This window comes from Hypanus sabinus, chromosome 16, assembly GCF_030144855.1.
Source record: "Hypanus sabinus isolate sHypSab1 chromosome 16, sHypSab1.hap1, whole genome shotgun sequence".
Lineage (NCBI taxonomy): Eukaryota > Metazoa > Chordata > Chondrichthyes > Myliobatiformes > Dasyatidae > Hypanus > Hypanus sabinus.
This window is the reverse complement of record NC_082721.1, coordinates 85,718,954-85,735,697: the sequence shown is the minus strand read 5'-3', so window position 1 is coordinate 85,735,697 and position 16,744 is coordinate 85,718,954. Positions and strand designations below refer to the sequence as shown.

The 16,744-nt window shown below is 44.0% G+C and overlaps 1 protein-coding gene across 1 annotated transcript in view; it reads left to right on the top strand.

The window, feature by feature from the left end:
- Nucleotides 1-209: 209 nt before the first annotated feature.
- The window catches only part of LOC132406545 (hepatic lectin-like), a 30,437-nt gene continuing 13,902 nt past the window's right edge, over nucleotides 210-16,744 (top strand). Inside the window, exons 1-3 of the mRNA XM_059992354.1 lie at nucleotides 210-766; nucleotides 3,677-3,781; nucleotides 13,450-13,524. Of these exons, the coding sequence (XP_059848337.1) occupies nucleotides 673-766; nucleotides 3,677-3,781; nucleotides 13,450-13,524 (274 nt within the window). The 5' untranslated portion in view covers nucleotides 210-672. The remainder of the gene's footprint in view (nucleotides 767-3,676; nucleotides 3,782-13,449; nucleotides 13,525-16,744) is intronic.

The following is a 16,744-nucleotide window of genomic DNA, read 5'->3' as shown; positions in this document are numbered from 1 at the left end:
TTTTCAGAGCCACAGAGTCTTAGACAGCTTTGGCCCATCAAGTCTGCACTGACCACCAAGTTACATCTACTGCTATGTCAACTAATTTGGTGTCAACCTACCAGAGATGTTTCCTTTGATCAACCCATTTCTTCCCCCCCACCCCCCCCCCCCATCTTTTCTCCCACTAAAAACTAACTTATTTTCTTTCTTTCCCATTGTTTCAAAAGGTTGTGGGACTGAAATATTAATGGCTTCAATATCTCACTTCCAAAGAGTTTCTGTTTTCATTTCAGATTTTCAGGATCTGCAGCTTTCTTGACTTTTCAGCCAGCTCATGTTATTGTTTCCTTAAAGTGTACGACAATCCTGTGAGAGGGATGAAAGATATTTTAGAAATACTGAACTTTCTTACTGAGAAGAGTTCTATTTACTGAAAATACCTGCTGCCAAGGAGCCAAATCACTGGCCTTAACTTACATATTTTCTTAACTTTTAAGGATCTAAGTCTTTTATAATGCCACTTGACCCCAAGTGCCAATGCTAGCAGAATTGTCCATGTTGCAATACAGTTTAATTTTAATATAAAGGGGAAATTGAGGTGTCGATGTAAGCAGAAGTGGTTTTCTCCACTGCAGTCAAAAGAACTCCATAAACTGATTTCCATTCAGCGTTCGAGGAAGTAGATCAAGTATGTCTGAGCAGAACCTGTATGAAATTGGTGAATACCAGCTCAAAGAGAACCAGCAGAGAACAGTGCATGAACAGAAGCCCATTGAAAAAGCAGGTATTTGGGGATTACGGGGAAGGCAAACCTTAACAAGTCTGATAAGTTCAATGCACGTAATAAGACATTTAATAATATGTTTAATAAGATGACATACCACAAAGTCTGAGGTGACAGATTTTGGACAGGAATAATAAGATAAGATAGGCCAAGTGATGCTGTTTTCAAAGGTATGCAGGAACCTGTGACTAGATAGTTAAAGTTCTTCAGCAGAGGGTAGTTATTAAATGTGATGTTGGCCTTATATAAATAGAAAAGCAAGGAGGTCAAATTGAGCAAGAAGTTGGAGTGATAGTTGCTTGAGAGGTTGAAGGCTCAGAATCAGAATCAGGTTTAATATCATTGGCACTTGTGAAATTTGGTGCTTTGCAGATATATACATATCAATACTTATTGTAATTCAGTTTTTTTATTATTATGTATTACATTGTACTGCTGCTGCAAAGACACCAAATTTCATGAAATGTGCCAGTGCTATTATATGAGTGCCTATAAAATCTATTCATCTCCCTAGGAAGTCTTCATGTTTTACCGAATCACAGTGGATTTAATTTGGCATTTTTTGACATTGATCAACAGAGAAGAATCTTTCATATCAAAGTGAAATCAGATCTCCAAAAAGTGATCTAAATTAACTACAAATATAAAACACAAAATAATTGATTGTGTAAATATTCACCCCCTTTAATATGAGACACTAAATCATCACTGGTGCAGCCAATTGGTTTTCGAAGTCACATAATTAGTTAAATGGAGATCACCTGTGTGTAGTCAGGTGTTTCAATTGATTGTAGTGAAAATACACCTGGATCTGGAAGGTCCAACTGCTGGTGAGTCAGTATCTTGGTAAAATCTACACCATGAAGTTAAAAAAACACTCCAAGCAACCTTGTGAAAAGATTATTGAAAAGCACAAGTCAGGAGATGGATACAAGAAAATTTCCAAATCAGTGAATATCCCTTGGAGTACAGCTCAGTCATTCCTGAAGAAATGGAAAGAATATAGTACAGCTGTAACTCAGTGTGGAGCAGGTCATCCTTTAAATCTGATGGTGATGGAGGCAAAGCAGGTTAAGGACATGCAAGAAGGTTCTCAGACAGACCCATGAATATACAGAATCTGGATGCAGAAGGAATTCCATTCAGATGGGTGTTTAATTACTCATTTGATTGGCTCAGCACGGTGAAGATTCTTAATGATAAATGTTGCCTTCGTGAGACAGTTCCACTTGTATGCTACTAATGTTGGGGAAAGAAAAACTAGAAAGACTAGCTGTGCGGTTTGTCATGTGTATATCAAAATGTGTCATTTTATTTTTGTCAAATCAGCAATGATTGTGCAATGCAACCCACAAGTATCACCACACTTCTGGAACCAACATGGCATGACCACAAGGTTAGCGGGATGTACCATGAGTCACTGGTCTCCGCAGCGTTCACTTGCTTGTTGAGGTCCAGCACAGAGTAGGCCCTTCTGCCCCTTTGAGCCACACCATCCCCAAACCCTACATTTCATCCTAGCCTAATCTACAATTTACAATGGCCAATTAACCTACCAACCAGTATGTTCTTGGACTGTCGGAGGAAACCCACGCGGTCATAGGGAGAATGTACAAACTCAGGAAGTGAACCTGGGTCTCTAGTACCGTAAAGTGTTGTGCTAACCACTACGCTACTCTGAACATCTGATTTGCTGTACCTGACAATGATGCAGCCAGTCAGAAACCAGGGGCATGCATCTAATGCAATGGAAGGAGGCTGTGAGGAATGATGTTAACATTAGAAACGAGGAATAGCTGGTATGTTAGATTTCCTGTATCGGCAGTTGCTTTTTAAAGAAATTTTAATTTACTGTAACATTCTGACTAATTACTCATTACTGCAAAGAGGGTGAGAATTGTGATTGAGAACTGTCGTTCCTGAGCGGTGTAGTTTGCCTGTCCGCTCTCTACTCACTGCGCCACCTTGCCTGTTGTTGCCTATCTCTGATTCCAAAGAATTGAGACTCCATGACTTTCATGTGCATCTGGAGACCCCAGACAGCCCTTCCAGGTGAGGCAACGGTTCACCGGCGAATCTGTTGGGGTCATCTATTGTATCCAGTGTGGCCTCCTCTACATCAATGAGACCCGTCGGAGATTGGGGGACTGCTTCGTCGAGCCCCTATGATGCACCCTCTGCTACAAGCTGGACTTCCCAGTGGCTGAACATCTTAATTCCGATTCCTGCTCCGACATGCCAATCCATGGCTTCTTCCCATGCCAAGATGAGGCCACTCGCAGGGTGGAGGAGTAACATCTGGGTACCCTCCAATCTGATGGCAAGAACATCGATTTCTCCTTCTGGTAAACAAATTCCAACACCAACCCCCCCAACCCTGCTCCTTTATTCCTCACTCACTCTGACCTTTCGTTTCTTCTCACTAGCCTATCATTTCCCACAGGTCCCCTCATCCTTCCCTTTCTCCTATTGTCCATTCCCCTCTCCATTATAAGATTCTTTCTTCTCCAGCCCTTGACCCTTCCTACCCACCTGGCTTCACCTATATCACCTTCTAACTAGCCTCCTTCCCCTTCCCCCACATTTTTATTCTGGCATCTTCCCACTTCCTTCTCAGTCCTGAAGAACGGTCTCAGCCCCAAACGTCGACTGTTTATTCATTTCCACAGATGCTGCCTGGCCTGCTGAGTTCCTCCAGCATTTTGTGTGTGCTGCTCGAGTGTGGGCAGGTGAACAGCAGAACGTGAAGAGAGTGGATGTGGACGTGGCAGAATAGGTTGCAGGAAAATTTAGTGGGATTGGTATGTGAGCCAACAGAATCTCAATGGGCTAAATGGCACCCTTCTCTGTTGTCAGGAAATGGAGAATTGCAAGTGCTTTAACTCTAATGAGATTTTCTGTTTTTATCAGGGATCAGCTTTGCCAAGCAAAAGAAGTTGCTGCAGATTGTCTTTGGTCTGCTGGTTTTCTCTCTCTTCTTCTCCCTGTTGTGCCTTATCATAGGCATCGGGAAAAGTAAGTACTATACAGTCAGAATAAGTACTCTATGTTGTGTATTTAATATTTCAGTAATGTTTGAGTGATCTTGTATAATTATCTATTAAGTACTTTGTTTAAATAATTCAATATGGGTTGTATGTATAGATACATGAATCACGTATGTCTTCATGCTAGCACGTGATACATGCCAGTGTCGCTTAAACTAATCTCAAATTCAAGGTTAATTATCATCCAACAAACGTGAATGAAGCCAAACAAAAGAACTTTTCTCTGGGGCCAAGGTGCAAAACATACACAACACATTCAAAATAACAAGCAAAAAATACAGTCATGCAAAAAAAACCATAGCCCAAGTCCCTGAGCAACATGTTCTGCAAATTGATGGTTCAGTTGCCAGCATCGCACAGACACACACAAATTTGATGTTAGACCAGCCATTTGGGACTCCTATGTCTTCCTTTGAATTACTTTAGTATTTTGAATTTAGAAAACATAACACTATAGTGTACTACAGCACAGAAACAGGCCCTTTGGCCCATTTAGTCAGTGCCAAACCATTAATCTGCCTATTCCCATCGACCTGCATCAAGACCATATCCCTCCCGTCCATGTACCTATCCAAACTTTTCTTCAAAGTTCAGATTGAACCTGCATCCTTCACTTCAGCTGGCAGCTCGTTCCATACTCTCACCACTTTCCGAGTGAAGTTTCCCCTGTGTTCCCCTTAAACTTCTCACCTTTCACCCTAAGCCATGACCTCTGGTTGTAATCCCACCTAACCTCAGTGGTAAAAACCTGCTTGCAATTACCCTATCTGTACCCCTCATAATTTTGTATACCTCTCATCTTCCCACTTAAGAATGCTGAGGACTTGTTGCTGATACGTCCCAGACCCTGGCACTCGGGAGGCAACAAACCACCTGGGAATCTCATTCTCACCTGTCCATTCCTCTAACTAATGACTCCCCTGTGTTCACTGTCTTTCCCCCTTTTTTGAGTCCAAGGCAGGCTCGGTGATGAAGCCCTGACCACTGTGACTTTCCTCTGTTTGGTCCTCCCCCTCCAAATGGTATCCAAAGTGGTATGCCCAGTGTTGAAGGGGTACTTTGAACTGGTTCCTTAAGCCCTTTCCCCTTCCTGACTGTCACCCAGTTTCCTGTGTCCTGCACCTTGGGGGTAACTACCTCTCTATATGTCCTATTGATCACCCCTTCAGCCTCCCAGGTGATCCAGAGCTCACTCAGTTCCAGCTCCGACTCCTTAATGCAGATTATTAGAAACGGCAGCTGGATGCACTTCTCGCAGTTGTCGTCGTTAGGGACACTGCAGGTTTCCTGCCTTCCCACATCCAGCAAGAGGAACAGTCGACTTCCCTGCCTGGCATCTCGCCTGTCCTGACTGAACAGATGTAGTTTACCTGGAGCTATTTGTTTTCCAGAAAAACGCGATCCACCGCTACCTTTTTCTCCTCAGTCAGTGGACCTGAGTACAATCTCCTCCTGATGCCTGGATTTGTAAGCAGCCCTCCCTGTGATTCATAATGACGATGCAGCAGCGTTTTTACTTTCCCTGAAGGTTAAAGCGGTTTGCCGTGTCAGTGAATGCTCAAAAGACGAGCTTCTGCAGATAGATGTCCTGACTGGTTGCACCCTGGTCTGGTATGACAGTTAGAACGCAGAGGAATGTGAGAAGCTGCAGCGACAGCCAACTACGTCAGTGACACACTGTTTCCCCCACCCCCTCATCATTAATACCTGCAGGAGGTGATGCCTCAAGAGGGCAACATGTATCATCAAAGATCTCCAGCAGATCTTTTTGCAGCTACCATCAACGCTGGTGGGTATTGTGGTGAACTACACATACCTGTCTGGACATGCCCCCTCCCCCCCGCTGACTGCTCCTGTGGCTCCTCCCACAGACCCCTGTATAAAGGCGGTTGGAGGCACTGCTCCTCCCTCAGTCTCCGGGATGTTGTGTGGTGGTCTCTCGCTACTAATCGTGGTCTCTTGCAGCTAATAAAAGCCTATAGTTCGCCTCCCATCTCCGAGAGCTATTGATGGTGCATCAGGTATGGGTCTGTTTCTGTTACGGCAATTGTTTCTTGCTTCCAACCAGCAACTCATGGATATCCCTCCAGTTATGGAGATTTGTTTAACAGCATGTGAGCAAGCGTAGAGCCAGGGAGGGGGAACTACCTGTGATAGGATAGAATGTGGAGTACTGTGCAAGAATGTCTAAAACTTGCACAGGATTGTAGTGATTTTATTTATTTTCCACTGTACTGCAGCAGCAAAACTAAACAAATCTCCTGACATATGTGAGTGATGATGAACCTGATTCTAATGTGGGTCTCCTGAGGGTGAGAAGGGGAAAAGGAGAGGGAGGGAGGGAGTGGGAAGCCCAGACAAGCAGTGCAGAGAGACCAGTTGGCAGAGAGGCACACAGGGCAGTCAGTTTCATCGATGAGGGGGCCAAGCCAGTCATATGAAAGAGGCCTAAATCCAATCTGCTGCTAACTGTCAAATCATGGGAGATGTGGGCTGATGTGAGGAGGAAGCTGCAGTTCCCAGAGGTGGTGCAAACCACACTTTGGTCCACCAAAGACAAGGAGGTCATCCTGGTGGAACTCAGAGTACCATGGAGGAAGGCTGTGAGGAGTGTATGATACAAGTATAATGAAGGATAATCCGATTATTTGAAATTGGATGACCTTGCCTGGTGTCTCAGGGCTGGGTGTGTCTACACCCACACCACCCCCACTCTGGCACACCCCTCACACAGCGCTCCAACCTCGCCATTCCCAACATCCTGTGCTCCCGCAGATTTATAAACCTCGTTCTCTGCCCCACACTGACAAGTACGGTACAGTGCAAAACTCTTGGGCACCCTAGCTGTGACTATGTGTGTCTAAGGAGGGGTCGGCAACGTTTACCACTGAAAGAGCCATATGGACCCATTTCCCACAGAAAAGAAAACACTGGGAGCCACAAAACCCGTCCGACATTTAAAATGAAATAACACTGCATACAACGGTTTTTTTTGCCTTTATGCTATGTATAAACAAACTATAATGTGTTGCATTTATGAAATTGATGAACTCCTGCAGAGAAAACGAAATTACATTTCTGCATGCAACAAAAACATTTTGAACTCCGAAAAAAGACGTTGGGTTGAAGGTTATTACATAGGTAGCCTACCTTGGATCAAAGAATTAAAAGAAAGCGCGCACAGGCGGGTGTCAGGCATTGGCAGTGGTGATGTATATTAATAGCGATAAAAAACACGTTGTAGCGGTGTGCTACACGCTGCGCTAAAATAACAACACTGCAGTCAAAGATAACTTTATTCGAACTAAACAGCCTTACTTTAAAGCCTCCCTCAACCCGCCCCCCGTGGGTGCGGATGCTCCAAAAGATACATACTCACAAACCCCGTAGGCTATCTCCCTTAGCCGGAACAGTGGCTAATTGTGAGCCGGTTCGGATGTGCCAGGAAATGGGGTCGCCACAACGTTTTATTTAGATTGTACAAGATCACCATAATCTTCAAATTTCGAATTACATTTCAAAAACTAACAAACCACGGGGAGCCGCAGCACAGAGATGAAAGAGCCGCGGGTTGCCGACCCCTGGTCTAAGGTATTTGCACAGTACTGTATAGAGAGGAAATTCCAGGAGCATATGGTGACAGTAGCACAGCTCGCGGAATCGCTGCTTTGGAGCACTTGTAAAGCAGGTTCAGACTTGTGATGTCTGTGGGCAATCTGCACATTCTCCCTGTGGCCATGTGGAGCTCCCCCTCATACCCTGACTTCCAACCACATTCCAAAGTTGGTGAGTTAATTAGACACTTTTAACCCCCACTGTGTAAACGAACGGTGGAGTCTGCGTTAAATTAATGGAAATGTTGGAAGATGAGAATGGAATTAGTATAAATGGGTGTCTGATGGTTAGCACAGACCTGATTGGCTGAATGGCCCATTTTTTATGAGCATCAATAGTGGACTGATTAAGAATCCAAAAATTCTTATTAAAAGACCAAGAGGTCAGATTTTCAGGATTACAGACTAGCAGGAGCTGCAGAGATGGTCAGAATCAGAATCTGAGGTTGGGTGGGACTACAACAAGAGGTCATGGGTTAAGGGCGAAAGGTGAGAAGTTTAAAGGGAGCGTGAGGGTCGTGAGAGTGTGGAATAAGCTGCCAGCACAAGTGGTGCATATGAGCTCATTTTCAAAGTTTCTGAGAAGTTTGGATGGGTATGTGTATAGTAGGGGCAAGGAGGGCTGTGGTCCCAGTGCAGGTTGATGGGAGGAGGCAGCTTAAACGGTTTTTGGCATGGACTAGATGGGCTGAAGGGCCTGATTCTGAGCTCTTCTAATCAGAATCGAATTTAATATCACCAGCATACGTCATGAAATTTGTTATCTTTCGGCAGCAGTAACAACGTAATACATAGTAATAAAGGAAACAGTGAATTATACTAAGTACATGAATATTAAATAAGTAGTGTAAAAATAGGAATTTTAAAAAGTTGTGAGGTAGTGTTCATGGGATCAATCTCCATTCAGAAATCACAAGGCTGAGGGCAAGAAGCTGTTTCTAAATGGTTGACTGTGTGCCTTCACACTTCTGTACCTCCTTCCTGATGGTAGCAATGAGAAGAGGGCATGTCCCAGGTGATGAGGGTCCTTAATGAAGGATGCTGCCTTTTTGAGGCACCCCGCCTCGTAGATGTCCTGGATACTCCGAAAGCAAGTGACCCCAATGAGCTGACTGAGTTTACAACTCACTGAGGTTTACTTTGATCCTGTGCAGTAGCTCTGCCCCCTCCCCCCAACCCCATACCAGACAGTGATGCAGCCAGTTAGAACACTCTCCACAGTATTTTGGACCAAAATTTAAATGTAGTAAGAGAGGGGTGGGGCCATGGAAGGATTTCAAAACGAGGATAAGAAAATTTAAATCTATGTTGCTCAACTAGAAGCCAGTGTAAGTCCATAAGACCTTAAGTCAGCAGAATTAGGCCATTTGGCTCATCGAGTTTGCTTCATCATTCCATAATGGCTGATTTATTATCCAATTCTCCTGCCTTCTCCCCATAACCTTTGATGCCTCAGAAATCTATATCTCATCTCTGTTTTGAAGGGACATCTTTGTATTCTGAGGCTGTGTTCTCAGATCCAAGACCCTCTCACTAAAGGAAACATGTTCTATACATCCACTCTATCTGGACCTTTCAATATTTGATAGGATTCAGTGAGCATCGCCCTCATTCTTTGAATCTCCAAACTCCAGTGAATACAGGCCCAGGGCCATCAAATGCTCCAGGAATCGTAGAATTATAAAACCCTACAGCAAAGAAACAAGTCTTCAGCCTACCTAGTTCATGACAAACTATTCATCTGCCTCGTCCCATCAAGTGGCACTTGGACCAAAGCCCTCCATACCCCTTTTTTATGTAGGCTTGGGGTTGAGAGTATAAACGGCTTTAAGTTCCTTGGCATCCACATCACCGAGGACCTCACGTGGTCTGTACAAACCAGATGTGTGGTGAAAAAGGCACAACAGCGCCTCTTTCCCCTCAGACGGTTGAGGAAGTTTCGTATGGGACCCCAAATCCTATGAACTTTCCACAGGGGCACAAATGAGAGTATCCTGTCTGGCTGCATCACTGCCTGGTATGGGAACTGTACCTCCCTCAATCGCAGGACTCTGCAGAGAGTGGTGCGGACAATCCAACGCATTTGTAATTGTGAACTTCCCATGATTCAGGACATTTACAAGGACAGGTGTGTAAAAAGGGCCCATAGGATCATTGGGGACCCAAGCCATCCCAACCACAATCTATTCCAGCTGCTACCATCCAGGAAACGGTACCGCAGCAGAAAAGCCAGGACCGACAGGCTCCGGGACAGCTTCCTCCACCAGGCCACCAGACTGATAAACTCGCACTGATTTGTGCACTCTATATTGCATTGACCGTTCTATTTATTATAAATTACTATGATTGCACATTTAGACAGAGATGTAACGTAAAGATTTTTACTCCTCATGTATGTGAAGGATGTAAAAAATATAGTCAATTCAATTAGCAATAACTTTCTCCACAACCATTCCATTATCTGCTCTGGCACTCTGGTTCCCATCTCCCTGCAACTCTTAGTTTAAAACAGTGCGATACTAGGAAATCTAACAGGGATATCAGTCCCCCTCCAGGTCAGATACAAACCATCCCACCTTCGCCTGATCCATTGACCCTTTCACTCCTGTGATTATTTTCATGGAACTCCCTGGTCCCTGATGAAGTGTGGGTGGGTGAATCGGAGTTAGTGAGGTAAAACCACAGCCAGTGGAGTTTACAAAAGAGTTGCAAGGGACAAGTGCACACATACAGTACATCACACAGCTGAGGATTTGGCTAATTGAGGATCTTCATACACATAATGAAGGTCTCAGTAAACAATAGTGCGACTCACTCTATGTTGTCTTCTGTCACACAGCTGAGGATTTGGCCAATTGAGGATCTTCATGCACATAATGAAGGTCTCAGTAAACAATAGTGCGACTCACTCTATGTTGTCTTCTGTCACACAGCTGAGGATTTGGCCAATTGAGGATCTTCATGCACATAATGAAGGTCTCAGTAAACAATAGTGCGACTCACTCTATGTTGTCTTCTGTCACACAGTCTCAGCGATTTACAGCGAAATGAAGGAACTACAGGATAAATTAATGATGGAAAATTCTCAGCTCAAAAGCAATGGTGAGTTTGCCAAAACCTCTGACAGCTTACCCCCAGACACTCCTCGAAGTGTCTGTAAAAGAGAAGGCAGGACCTGGCCTTGAAAATCATAGATTTGGGGTCTGCTTCATCAAACACCTTCGCTCACTCTGTCCCAAAGGACAGCAATTCCTGGTGATCACCCATTTTAACTTGACTTCCCATTCCCATTCTGAAATATCTGTCCATGGTCTCCTCCACTGCCTCGATGAGGCCACTCAGACTGGAGGAGCAACTCTTCATTAACCATCTGGGTAGCTTCAAACTTGCTGGCATGAGCTTCTCACTTGCCCATCACCTCCCCCCGGTGTCCCTTTCTCCTCTGGTCTACCCTTGTCTTTTATCAGATTCCTTCTTCAGCCAGTGCAGGGTGATGGGAGTAGGCAGCTTAAACGGCTTTTGGCAGGACTAGATGGGCCGATGGGCCTGTTTCTGAGATGTACTTCTAATCAGAATCAAGTTTAATATCATCGGCATGTGTCATGAAATTTGTTGTCTTTGCGACCGCAGTAATAATGCAATATAACCATATAACAATCACAGCACAGAAACAGGCCATCTCAGCCGTCCTAGTCCGTGCTGAACTCTTAATCCCACCTACCCGCACTCAGCCCATAACCCTCCACTCCTTTCCTGTCCATATACCTATCCAATTTTACCTTAAATGACACAACTGAACTGGCCTCTACTACTTCTACAGGAAGCTCATTCCACACAGCTATCACTCTCTGAGTAAAGAAATACCCCCTCGTGTTTCCCTTAAACTTCTGCCCCCTAACTCTCAAATCATGTCCTCTCGTTTGAATCTCCCCTACTCTCAATGGAAACAGCCTATTCACGTCAACTCTATCTATCCCTCTCTAAATTTTAAATACTTCGATCAAATCCCCCCCTCAACCTTCTACGCTCCAATGAATAGAGACCTAACTTGTTCAACCTTTCTCTGTAACTTAAGTGCTGAAACCCAGGTAACATCCTAGTAAATCGTCTCTGCTCTCTCTAATTTATTGATATCTTTCCTATAATTCGGTGACCAGAACTGTACACAATATTCTAAATTTGGCCTTACCAATGCCTTGTACAATTTCAACATTACATCCCAACTTCTGTACTCAATGCTCTGATTTATAAAGGCCAGCGTTCCAAAAGCCTTCTTCACCACCCTATCTACATGAGACTCCACCTTCAGGGAACTATGCACTGTTATTCCTAGATCTCTCTGTTCCTCTGCAGTCCTCAATGCCCTACCATTTACCTTGTATGTTCTATTTGGATTATTCCTGCCAAAATGTAGAACCTCACACTTCTCAGCATTAAACTCCATCTGCCAACGTTCAGCCCATTCTTCTAACCGGCATAAATCTCCCTGCAAGCTTTGATAACCCACCTCATTATCCACAACACCTCCTACCTTAGTATCATCGGCATACTTACTAATCCAATTTACCACCCCATCATCCAGATCAGTTATGTATATTACAAACAACATTGGGCCCAATACAGATCCCTGAGGCACCCCATTAGTCACCGGCCTCCATCCTGATAAACAATTATCCACCACTACTCTCTGGCATCTCACATCCAGCCACTGTTGAATCCATTTTATTACTCCAGCATTAATACCTAACGACTGAACCTTCTTAAATAACCTTCCATGTGGAACTTTGTCAAAAGCTTTGCTGAAGTCCATATAGACTACATCCACTGCCTTACCCTCGTCAACATTCCTCGTAACTTCTTCAAAAAATTCAATAAGGTTTGTCAAACATGACCTTCCACATACAAATCCATGCTGGCTGCTCCTAATCAGATCCTGTCTATCCAGATAATTATAAATACTATCTCTAAGAATACTTTCCATTAATTTACCCACCACTGATGTCAAACTGACAGGTCTATAATTGCTAGGCTTACTTCTAGAACCCTTTTTAAACAATCGAACCACATGAGCAATACATAGTAATAAAGAAGAAACAGTGAATTACAGTAAGTACATGTATATTAAATAAGTAGTGTAAAAATAGAAATCTAAAAAGCAGTGAGGTAGTGTTCATGGAATCAGTTTACAATCCCATTAACTCTGCCCCTCTCCCCCCCACCCCCCACCCCCCCATACCAGACAGTGATGCAGCCAGTTAGAACATGCTCCATGCTACATCACTGAAATTTCTGAGTGTTTCTGGAGACGTACCGAATCTCCAAACCACTAATGAAGTACAGCCATTGTCACGCCGTCTTTGTTGCTGCATCAATATGAGAAGCGAGGAACCAGGATGGTCAATGCTGACCAAGACTTTCATCTGAGATGGGCCCATTTTTCCAAATGCCAAACTATTCATCTGCCTAATCCCATCAACTGGCACCTGGACCATAGCCCTCCATACCCCTTTTTATGTAGGCTTAACAACTTTCTCCACAACCGCTCCATTATCTGCTCTGGCACTCTGGTTCCCATCTCCCTGCAACTCTTAGTTTAAAACGGTGCGATACGAGGAAACCTAACAGGGATATCAGTCCCCCTCCAGGTCAGATACAAACCATCCCACCTTCGCCTGATCCATTGACCCTTCACTCCTGTGATTATTTTCATGGAACTCCCTGGTCCCTGATGAAGTGTGGGTGGGTGAATCGGAGTTAGTGAGGTAAAACCACAGCCAGTGGAGTTTACAAAAGAGTTGCAAGGGACAAGTGCACACATATAGTACATCACACAGCTGAGGATTTGGCCAATTGAGGATCTTCATACACATAATGAAGGTCTCAGTAAACAATAGTGCGACTCACTCTATGTTGTCTTCTGTCACACAGCTGAGGATTTGGCCAATTGAGGATCTTCATGCACATAATGAAGGTCTCAGTAAACAATAGTGCGACTCACTCTATGTTGTCTTCTGTCACACAGTCTCAGCGATTTACAGCGAAATGAAGGAACTACAGGATAAATTAATGATGGAAAATTCTCAGCTCAAAAGCAATGGTGAGTTTGCCAAAACCTCTGACAGCTTACCCCCAGACACTCCTCGAAGTGTCTGTAAAAGAGAAGGCAGGACCTGGCCTTGAAAATCATAGATTTGGGGTCTGCTTCATCAAACACCTTCGCTCACTCTGTCCCAAAGGACAGCAATTCCTGGTGATCACCCATTTTAACTTGACTTCCCATTCCCATTCTGAAATATCTGTCCATGGTCTCCTCCACTGCCTCGATGAGGCCACTCAGACTGGAGGAGCAACTCTTCATTAACCATCTGGGTAGCTTCAAACTTGCTGGCATGAGCTTCTCACTTGCCCATCACCTCCCCCCGGTGTCCCTTTCTCCTCTGGTCTACCCTTGTCTTTTATCAGATTCCTTCTTCAGCCAGTGCAGGGTGATGGGAGTAGGCAGCTTAAACGGCTTTTGGCAGGACTAGATGGGCCGATGGGCCTGTTTCTGAGATGTACTTCTAATCAGAATCAAGTTTAATATCATCGGCATGTGTCATGAAATTTGTTGTCTTTGCGACAGCAGTAATAATACAATATAACCATATAACAATCACAGCACAGAAACAGGCCATCTCAGCCGTCCTAGTCCGTGCTGAACTCTTAATCCCACCTACCCGCACTCAGCCCATAACCCTCCACTCCTTTCCTGTCCATATACCTATCCAATTTTACCTTAAATGACACAACTGAACTGGCCTCTACTACTTCTACAGGAAGCTCATTCCACACAGCTATCACTCTCTGAGTAAAGAAATACCCCCTCGTGTTTCCCTTAAACTTCTGCCCCCTAACTCTCAAATCATGTCCTCTCGTTTGAATCTCCCCTACTCTCAATGGAAACAGCCTATTCACGTCAACTCTATCTATCCCTCTCAAAATTTTAAATACCTCGATCAAATCCCCCCCTCAACCTTCTACGCTCCAATGAATAGAGACCTAACTTGTTCAACCTTTCTCTGTAACTTAAGTGCTGAAACCCAGGTAACATCCTAGTAAATCGTCTCTGCTCTCTCTAATTTATTGATATCTTTCCTATAATTCGGTGACCAGAACTGTACACAATATTCCAAATTTGGCCTTACCAATGCCTTGTACAATTTCAACATTACATCGCAACTTCTGTACTCAATGCCCTGATTTATAAAGGCCAGCATACCAAAAGCTTTCTTCACCACCCTATCTACATGAGACTCCACCTTCAGGGAACTATGCACTGTTATTCCTAGATCTCTCTGTTCCTCTGCATTCCTCAATGCCCTACCATTTACCCTCTATGTTCTATTTGGATTATTCCTGCCAAAATGTAGAACCTCACACTTCTCAGCATTAAACTCCATCTGCCAACGTTCAGCCCATTCTTCTAACCGGCATAAATCTCCCTGCAAGCTTTGAAAACCCACCTCATTATCCACAACACCTCCTACCTTAGTATCATCGGCATACTTACTAATCCAATTTACCACCCCATCATCCAGATCAGTTATGTATATTACAAACAACATTGGGCCCAATACAGATCCCTGAGGCACCCCGCTAGTCACCGGCCTCCATCCCGATAAACAATTATCCACCACTACTTTCTGGCATCTCACATCCAGCCACTGTTGAATCCATTTTATTACTCCAGTATTAATACCTAACGACTGAACCTTCTTAAATAACCTTCCATGTGGAACTTTGTCAAAAGCTTTGCTGAAGTCCAGATAGACTACATCCACTGCCTTACCCTCGTCAACATTCCTCGTAACTTCTTCAAAAAATTCAATAAGGTTTGTCAAACATGACCTTCCACACACAAATCCATGCTGGCTGCTCCTAATCAGATCCTGTCTATCCAGATAGTTATTAATACTATCTCTAAGAATACTTTCCATTAATTTACCCACCACTGATGTCAAACTGACAGGTCTATAATTGCTAGGCTTACTTCTAGAACCCTTTTTAAACAATCGAACCACATGAGCAATACATAGTAATAAAGAAGAAACAGTGAATTACAGTAAGTACATGTATATTAAATAAGTAGTGTAAAAATAGAAATTTAAAAAGCAGTGAGGTAGTGTTCATGGAATCAGTTTACAATCCCATTAACTCTGCCCCTCTCCCCCCCCACCCCCCACCCCCCCATACCAGACAGTGATGCAGCCAGTTAGAACATGCTCCATGGTACATCACTGAAATTTCCGAGTGTTTCTGGAGACGTACCGAATCTCCAAACCACTAATGAAGTACAGCCATTGTCACGCCGTCTTTGTTGCTGCATCAATATGAGAAGCGAGGAACCAGGATGGTCAATGCTGACCAAGACTTTCATCTGAGATGGGCCCATTTTTCCAAATGCCAAACTATTCATCTGCCTAATCCCATCAACTGGCACCTGGACCATAGCCCTCCATACCCCTTTTTATGTAGGCTTAACAACTTTCTCCACAACCGCTCCATTATCTGCTCTGGCACTCTGGTTCCCATCTCCTGCAACTCTTAGTTTAAAACAGTGCGATACTAGGAAATCTAACAGGGATATCAGTCCCCCTCCAGGTCAGATACAAACCATCCCACCTTCGCCTGATCCATTGACCCTTCACTGCTGTGATTATTTTCATGGAACTCCCTGGTCCCTGATGAAGTGTGGGTGGGTGAATCGGAGTTAGTGAGGTAAAACCACAGCCAGTGGAGTTTACAAAAGAGTTGCAAGGGACAAGTGCACACATACAGTACATCACACAGCTGAGGATTTGGCCAATTGAGGATCTTCATACACATAATGAAGGTCTCAGTAAACAATAGTGCGACTCACTCTATGTTGTCTTCTGTCACACAGCTGAGGATTTGGCCAATTGAGGATCTTCATGCACATAATGAAGGTCTCAGTAAACAATAGTGCGACTCACTCTATGTTGTCTTCTGTCACACAGCTGAGGATTTGGCCAATTGAGGATCTTCATGCACATAATGAAGGTCTCAGTAAACAATAGTGCGACTCACTCTATGTTGTCTTCTGTCACACAGCTGAGGATTTGGCCAATTGAGGATCTTCATGCACATAATGAAGGTCTCAGTAAACAATAGTGCGACTCACTCTATGTTGTCTTCTGTCACACAGTCTCAGCGATTTACAGCGAAATGAAGGAACTACAGGATAAATTAATGATGGAAAATTCTCAGCTCAAAAGCAATGGTGAGTTTGCCAAAACCTCTGACAGCTTACCCCCAGA